At 53.6% G+C, this 7,647-nt stretch overlaps 2 protein-coding genes across 5 annotated transcripts in view; one reads left to right on the top strand and one right to left on the bottom strand.

Moving 5' to 3' along the window:
- PLA2G2C (phospholipase A2, group IIC) overlaps positions 1–1,248 on the bottom strand; it is a 23,801-nt gene extending 22,553 nt beyond the window's left edge. The window contains exon 1 of one of the 4 annotated variants that reach the window (XM_014540334.1): positions 974–1,248. Coding sequence is in view for 3 of the 4 variants with exons in the window: in XM_005866989.2 (XP_005867051.1) it covers positions 616–800 (185 nt within the window). In the remaining variant the exon portion in view is untranslated. Of the gene's footprint in view, positions 1–304; positions 554–615; positions 834–973 lie in introns of those variants that run through there. The other 3 variants (XM_005866989.2, XM_014540333.1, XM_005866990.2) reach the window with 3 other exon arrangements.
- Positions 8–6,692, top strand: UBXN10 (UBX domain protein 10). Its single transcript, XM_005866991.2, has 2 exons — positions 8–96; positions 4,865–6,692. The coding sequence occupies exon 2, from the start codon at positions 4,880–4,882 to the stop codon at positions 5,723–5,725; it is 846 nt and encodes a 281-aa protein (XP_005867053.1). The 5' UTR covers positions 8–96; positions 4,865–4,879; the 3' UTR covers positions 5,726–6,692.
- Positions 6,693–7,647: the final 955 nt, after the last annotated feature.

Here is a 7,647-nt window from a genome sequence, read left to right as displayed (position 1 = left end):
GCACGTGGCCCCCCACCAGCTCGGTTGCCCGGGAGACCGGGGCTGTTTACCAGCGGGACGAGCCCGCGACTGCCGCGGATGGAGCGGAGAGGCAAGGTGAGCGTGGCCCCCCGCTGGCCCAGAGGATCAGCTCAGGGCCCCCTGCAGCATGGAAGGGACCAGGAGAGGCCAGACCCGAGCCTCCCACACACCGCCCAGGCGGGCCTCCCCGAGCTGGGCTGGGCGAACCCTGGGAGACAGGACAGGGGCCCCGAGATGGGGGGGGCTACTCCCCAGTGGCAAAGCCAGCCCGGCCAGAGCTCACCGTTGCGGGAGTAGGACAACTCCGGGGCTCTGCGGCAGCCAGGGGCCTAGGGAACCGTCGGGCCATGCCCTCCTGGCTGGGCAGTACAGACAGGACACAGATCCCGAGGGACAAAAGGACATCCCGTCACATGGAGAGACCGGAACCAGCTCTGAGCCTCCCCCAGACCAGCGCTCTGTCACCCAAGTCGGCTCTCACTTTCTGCAAGTTCTTCCTTGCCCCGCCCCTAACCCCTCTTCCAGCTGCTGAGGCTGGTTTCCCTCGGGAGCTGCCAGTTCTTGGAGACAATCGAGCTGTCCCCCTCCACCTACCCATTCCCCTGGGAGTCATTCCCAGCTCCTTTTCCAAACCTTGGATCATTTGGTGGCTTGTGGGCCAATTTCTCCACGCCCCCTTCACACGTGGCACTCGGCACAGGACAGTGTCTTCTAATCATGAGTCCTGGTGAGAACTGGGAATGGTACCAAAGCTTTCTCATGCTCAGGCCAGCTGCCATCTCCTGCTGGTTCTTCTGAGCGGTTTCATCCCGAAAGCGTCGCCAGGAGGGGTGGGAATTGGCAGGGGGAGAATATTAACTGATAAATATTTTTAAAAGACCAATTCACATGTATGCACCCTTAGTACATCCCAGCAGCCGGTATGTGGGTGGTCATATTTTATTGCACTTACCGTCGATTTAGATTTGGGCTGTGAGTGCAGTAGGGTGGTCTGACCCTGTGGTGGGTGGGAGGCGGGCCCGGGAAAGCAGGAATATGGCGACAGCGTCCCCTGTCGCGTTTTCCTTCTTTCTAGTTGACTTGGTGATTAATCCGAAGGAATGCGCACCTGCCCCTTGGCAGCTCCTTGGAAGCAGTTCTCAGTGTGTGTTTCCTGACTCCTAGCAGCCCCTGGGCCAGACTGTATGTTTAAGTAAACAGGCCACTTGCCTCTTCAGCTGGCAGCTCGATGGATGCCTACACCTAGATCTTGTCAAGTCACTTTGTGGTTGTGTCTGCCAGGCCTATCGGTGGTGAAATGAGCCGAGCAGGGATAATGATGGGTGCCCACACAAGCCTTTCTCGGCTGAGTGGGGCAGGCAGCGGTCCTGGACCCAATATAAAGGCATGAAGTGGGCCCCGGCCCCCAAACACCTGCCTGCCCCACCTCCCCTCTCCATGTTCTCGATGCCGGGAGAGTTGGTGTTCCCGCCACGTAGCAGATGGTCCCTGCACTTGGGAGGAGGCAGTGGGTTATGAAAGCAGGTTCGACAGAGTGGTTTCACCTGAAGGAGGTGTTAGTCTCTAAATAACCATGAGTGGGCTGACAGGAATTAGTCACAACTGAGGTTTTCCTCTGAGATAGCTCGCCGTCATGTTAGCTTATGACCAGCGTGTCTTGACTATGACACCCCCTGAACATGGATAATTATATGGTACCGAGAGGTATGGAAAGTGCATGCACAGACTCAAGCTTCACTGTTAAAAATAATCCAGCAGAGAACACATGACTCTGCTCGTCAAAGTTGTTAAGGAAGAGGTTTCTAAGTTACCAAACTCCCTGACAGTAAAACCTTCCCCAGGCATGTGTGGGAGCTGGAAGCCAAGCCTGTGATAACTCTGTGGAAACTGTGGCAAATTAATAGCCATTCCGCAAGGGGGAGGGTGGGCAGAGAGGGGGAGTGGATGTGCCGGTTGAGCTTGTCTTGGGCAGAACAGTTGGACAATCGTGACCTGCTCGCGCTGCCCTGAGTGAAAGTGCAGGATCGCTTAATGACAAGTGAAAGACGTTAGAACTAAACTAAAAGGGGGAAACAAAACCCCAAAACATTCTTCACAGTTGATCAGAAAATAGATTAAGTTACGGAGACGGGCCTGCTGTTTTGATGCCAATGAGAAGGCTCCTGAACTCCCAGCCGCCAGATGGGGTGTGAAAGACGAGTGAGAAGTGGGAAATGGAAGTGTTAGGAAGACTGGGTCTGTGAGCAGAATGGGGAAAAGACAGGCTGTTAAGTGTAGAGAGAGAGAGGGTAGCTTTGCTCAAGATTTTGCACCGAGTAGGACTTCAGGAAAATCCAGGGGTAGCATGTTTTGTCCGGTTGTGGTTTTAATGGAGAGGAAGAGGAGACTCCCTAAAATCAGGCAACGACGGCAGGGCCCACAGAACGGTACTCGGTTGTTCAGGATTTCGTGATGAAGGGAGCTTGGAGTAAGTGAAGTTGAGGTGTTTAAGTTTAAAGCATGGAGTTAGAAGGTATTTATTAGAAAGCATTGATCTCATATTTTTGAGGCAATTTCAATAAGTGGTAGCCCACTGAAATCCACCTTCTGGCATTTCTGTGCAGTGGGTGGGGCAGGCATGAGCCCTGTGATTCACCCAGCTGGTTAGAGATGACTGCACCTGGGGAAGAATCTTGAAGCAACAGGGAAGGCATTTGGACCTAAAATAATAAAAGCCACTAAACAAACAGAAAACCAAAAGCAAAGACAACCGCTTAATCATTTAATTAAATCTTTACTTTGCACCAAGCCTGGTGGTCATGGCCTTACCTACATCATTTCATGTTACTGTCTTCATGTTTCAGATGAAGAGACTGATCCGGAGGTATTTAAATAATGCCTTCAGGGTCACATAGCTCATTCCATAGATGAGGAAAGTGACTTACTAGCAAGATGGAGCCACTGCCTGTGGTCACATCGCTAGCTCGAGACAGAGCCTGAAATAGAACCCTGGTCTTAGGACTCCGGGGCTCGTGTCCTGTGCACCCAAACATGCTGCTGCTTCGGGACCATGAGGCACCGGGGAGTTGCCAGGTCTTTAGCGGGCTGCTCAGCCTGTGGGCGGAGAGAACAGCAGTCACAGTGGTGGTGAGGATTCAGAGGGAGGCTGGAGCCCAAGACCTAGCAGTGTCCTGGGAAGCTGTGACCGGGGACCAGCAGGAGGAGGTGGCTGTAACAGTGTTAGTGAAAAGGCCACCAAGATGGCCAGGAAAGAAGGAAAGATCTGATTTGGCGGTTGCGGACCAGCACAGGGAAATGCTCCCGCCTCCCACCGTGCGTGGGAACCCTGCTCCTGTGAGCTCTCACAGGCACTCCAAGCACCCAGGTGCCAGGGACAAATACGAGGCCCTCTAAGTGTTTGCAGGGTAGCTGGGGAGACAGGACCGTTAAGAGTAACAGTAAGAGACAGAATGTAGTCAGTGCTGCGGGAGACGCCCAGCCTGGTCCTCAAAACAGGACCCGTGTCACAGACCTGGGTTCTGTTTCAGGCTCTGCCGCTCGCTGGCTGTGACCAGAGGGAAGTGTCTATAGGATTAGCACGCGACCAGAGTCCCCTTTGCAATCGGTCTAGGACAGTGCTTGTGAATGACAGCCTGCGGCCAAATCCGGCCCACCACCGTGTTTTTGTGTGGCTCGTGAGCCAAGAAGAGCTTTTAGACTTTTAGGCGGTTGGGGGGAAAAAAATCAAAAGAAGAATACTATTCTGTGTCACATGAAAACTCTATGAAATTCAAATTTCTGTGTTCGTACTTGAAGGTTTATTTAAATACAGCCACACCCATTCATTTGCATACCGTCTGTGCCAGCTTTCACGCCAAAAGGGAGGAGTTGGGTACTTGTGATAGATGGTCTGAAAATATTTCCTATCTGCCCATTTACAGAAGAGGTTTGCTGAGCCCTAGTCTAGAACCCGAGGACGTCCCTGTAAGTTCTGGCCCATGGGCGGGTCAGCAATGGGCCGCCCCCTCCTCTCCCTCCGCCCCTGGTGACAAGGGTTGGGGTGGTGGAGGGACACTGCACTGGGTGATCTGTGCAGAGCCACCTCTGCAAGACAGTAGAAAGGACAAGCAATGGGCAGATTGGTGAAGAGGAAAAGGACTGAGGGAGAAAGGGAAGTGGGGGTCACAGAGGGTGGCTCGTCCACAGTGAATATTGGACCAGAGCTAACTGCTGTCGGGACGCCTCTACCGGAGTGCAGGGGGCAGCTTGCTGGTCTGTCCCTAAGCTCTTGCGTGAAGCTGAGCCTGGCTCTCCTGAGCGGTGACTTAACAGGGCTACATTCACTCTTTAGAGCAAAGGCAGCTCCTGGAACCGCTGCTTCGCATAATCACGTGTGGCTGATTCTGAGCTACGATGGCAGGGCTGAGGAGCTAGGACAGAGACCGTGTGGTTCCCAAAGCCCGAAGTATTGATGGAAAAAGGTAGCCGTCCCCTGGTTTAGGTTGTAACATGGCCTGTTCCTTCTCATCATGGTCTCTCAGCTCAAAGCTCCCCCTCCCCCAAATTAAGAATCAGAATTAGTCCCCACCCTAGTCACTCTCTGATGAAATACTTTATCTTCTTCATTGCAGTTATTACTCTTTGAAAATATCTGTTTACGTATAGGATTAACACTTGACTTTTCTCACTATGACTATGATAATGTAAGTTGCAAGGAATTTGGTTCACTGATATAGTCCAATACTATGAATGAGTGAATGAATGAATGAATGAATGGCAGCTGGTGCCCCTCTCCTTTGTGACTGGATCCAGAAGTGCCAGGGCATTTAATCATGGCCTCCTCTCTTTTCTCCTGCTTCCTCAGGGGTCTTGAGAAGCAATGGCCACAGAAGCCCCTGTGAATAGAGCCCTCCCTGAATGCAGCCCTGTCGTCAGCACAGCAGCCGACCGCTTCATCTGGCAGCCAAACTCGCTGAACATGCACGTCATAAGGCCCAAGTCCGCCAAGGGACGGACTCGGCCGAGGCTACACAGACCCCAGGACGCGGGGGTGTGCTCTCACCGCACACCCTCTTCTCCGCCTCCAGCCATTCCCTGCGAGTCGCCAAGCAGCCAGAAGCCAGGAGTCTGTGTGCCCAGGTCCCCAAACCAGGGCGCCCCCGTTGAGGTCCCCGAGCTGCTGCAGCAGGTGCCCATGGGCGCGGCCTCCTCCCTCAATAAGTACCCGGTCCTTCCTTCCATCAACAGGAAGACCCTGGGGGAGGGGGCGGTGGAGACAGTAGCTGAAAGGGCCGGCTCCCTGCAACTCAGCAGCATCCAGGCTCTTTACCAGGAGGAGACCTGCACCATGGAGACCAGCCAGGAAGACCCCAGAGCTCCAGCTCGTTTCCCGGAGAGGAAGCTCGTCTTCCAAACCAGGAGGCCGAGCTCCTCCGGGGCTGGAGACCTGGAGGAACCATCCGATCAAGAGCCGAGGCTGCTGCTGGCCGTCCGATCCCCGTCAGGCCGCAGGTTCGTGCGCCACTTCCGGCCAACGGATGACTTACAGACCATCGTGGCCGTGGCCGAGCACAAGAACAAGGCCACCTACCGACACTGCAGCATTGAAACGATGGAGGTGCCCAGGAGACGTTTCTCCGACCTCACCAAGTCTCTGCAGGAGTGCAGGATCCCGCACAAGTCGGTGCTGGGCATCTCACAGGGAGACGGGGAGCGGTGGGTCTGAGTCCACAGCCGCCCAGCTGGGGTCCCGGGTCTCTGAGCAAGGAGCCTGCTCAGGTGCCAGGGCCTCCCGGGGGCAGGTGGTTCCAAGTGCCACGTGAGCCTGGTGCAGCGATGATTCTCGGGACTCTCATCTTCAGAGCATCTCCTTTTAAGCAGTGAAATCTGCACCTGCACCAAGGGCACGGAGAAGATTCTCTCCTGGTTGTTAAATTCTCCCCACCCCTGGAGTGAACTGGTCAGCGACCGGGGCGCTCCCTGCAACAGCTGTGGCCAGGCCTTCTCCCTCCCAGCATTTTGGGACCTTCCTGGAGCACCTGCTCGCCTTGACAATGAACTCTCTCTCTCCCTCTCTCTCTCTCTCTCTCAGCCAATGGTTTGCCCTTCTGTATTTGATGCAGGATTAAACACTTGCCAGAGAGGATTCTAGTCTGGTAAATAACCAGGGTTCAGGAAATGTCCAACTGGCATTTGCATTTCTTGCAAGTATGTTAAGAAACGGGTGGTGTCCCTGTGTTGGAAACAGCCCCTTCGCGGGGCTCAGGTGGCTAGAATTTCCTGGGGTTTTCGGTTTGTGTGAGGCGGCTGCAGAGGAAGGATCGGGTCTTTTGCTGGGACCGATCTCCCACTGCATCAGTTGTCTAAACAGTCTAAGAGTTGGAAAGCAAATCGCCAGGAGTTTAGCCAGCAGCTACCTTGAAACAGAGACTGACCAGGGTTAACATCCTTTGGTAGCTACTCTCTGAGTGCAAAATTCTCCAAAACTGAGAAAAGCCAGTGTGATCTGATTTTCTTAGTAATGAGTCTTTGGTTTTGTAATTGTATAAACCTATAAGTCTACAGGTTTGTACTAATCACCCCGCCCCCACTCTGCTCATCGGGGTGTGGATACATTGTTTTATCCCCCAGTTTCAGTGTCTCGCCTTCTTTTTTTAAAAAATATATATTTTTTATTGATTTTTTTACAGAGAGGAAGGGAGAAGGATAGAGAGTAAGAAACATCGATGAGAGAGAAACATCGATCAGCTGCCTTCTGCACACCCCCCACTGGGGATGTGCCTGCAACCAAGGTACATGCCCTTGACTGGAATCGAACCTGGGACCTTTCAGTCCACAGGCCGACGCTCTATTCACTGAGCCAAACCAGTCAGGGCAGTGTCTCGCCTTCTTTAAACACAGAGGCTCCGGTGGTGCCCCTGTTCTCTGACTGAGAATCCTCCCAGGGGGTGGGCACCTGGGTTCGGCGTCACATGCTGTGCCTGTGCCGAGAGACCATGTGTCCCAGTGTCTGGCTGATTGGCATGAAGCACTTCTGACAGCCTTAGCCTGTAGCTGTGTTGAAGCCACAAAGTCTTATTTTTCCAACCCTGAGTGGTGACATGGACAGTTTGCCAAAGTTCTCTGGTATTGCTAGTTTAGCAAGACTCCCACGTGTCATCTGGGTCCCCTTTATGGCCAAATCACTCCTCAGAGTAGGGAAACTTGTCCCTCAGCCCCAGCCCCAGCCCCCGCCCCCGGCCACCGTGAAGCCCTGAGAACTGACATGCACACATAGAAGGCAGGAGTTCTAAAAGCACATCATTGTTGCTGCTTCCGCAACAAGGACTTCTTGGGCATAGATAAGAAATGTGGTTGGAAACGTGACCTCCAGCAAATCGATACTTAGCCGCTGAGATGAGCACCATCATCACTTCTACCAAAGAAGGTTCACCTTGTCCTAACTGCTCCCCACGCCACCCAAACAATCTAGAATAGGTGGCAAAATTTCTTAAGACCATCAGGGTTTGGTCAGAGGAGCTGCAGTGCCCGAGGCAGCCCATGCAACTGGCCAGGTCTCCCAATTACGGACCAGTGGCTGGAGCCTGGTACCTGCAGTACAGGAGCTTCACCTCCCACCCAGGACTCCAGTACATATAACTGTGCCTT

This window comes from Myotis brandtii, unplaced genomic scaffold (genome assembly GCF_000412655.1).
Source record: "Myotis brandtii unplaced genomic scaffold, ASM41265v1 scaffold2414, whole genome shotgun sequence".
NCBI lineage: Eukaryota > Metazoa > Chordata > Mammalia > Chiroptera > Vespertilionidae > Myotis > Myotis brandtii.
Note: the sequence above shows the minus strand (reverse complement) of the source record. Positions and strands in the feature narration are given on the sequence as shown.

Bases quoted from the DNA above. Each gene is read 5' to 3' on its own strand.
- UBXN10 (XM_005866991.2), top strand. From the start codon at position 4,880: ATGGCCACAGAAGCCCCTGTGAATAGAGCCCTCCCTGAATGCAGCCCT.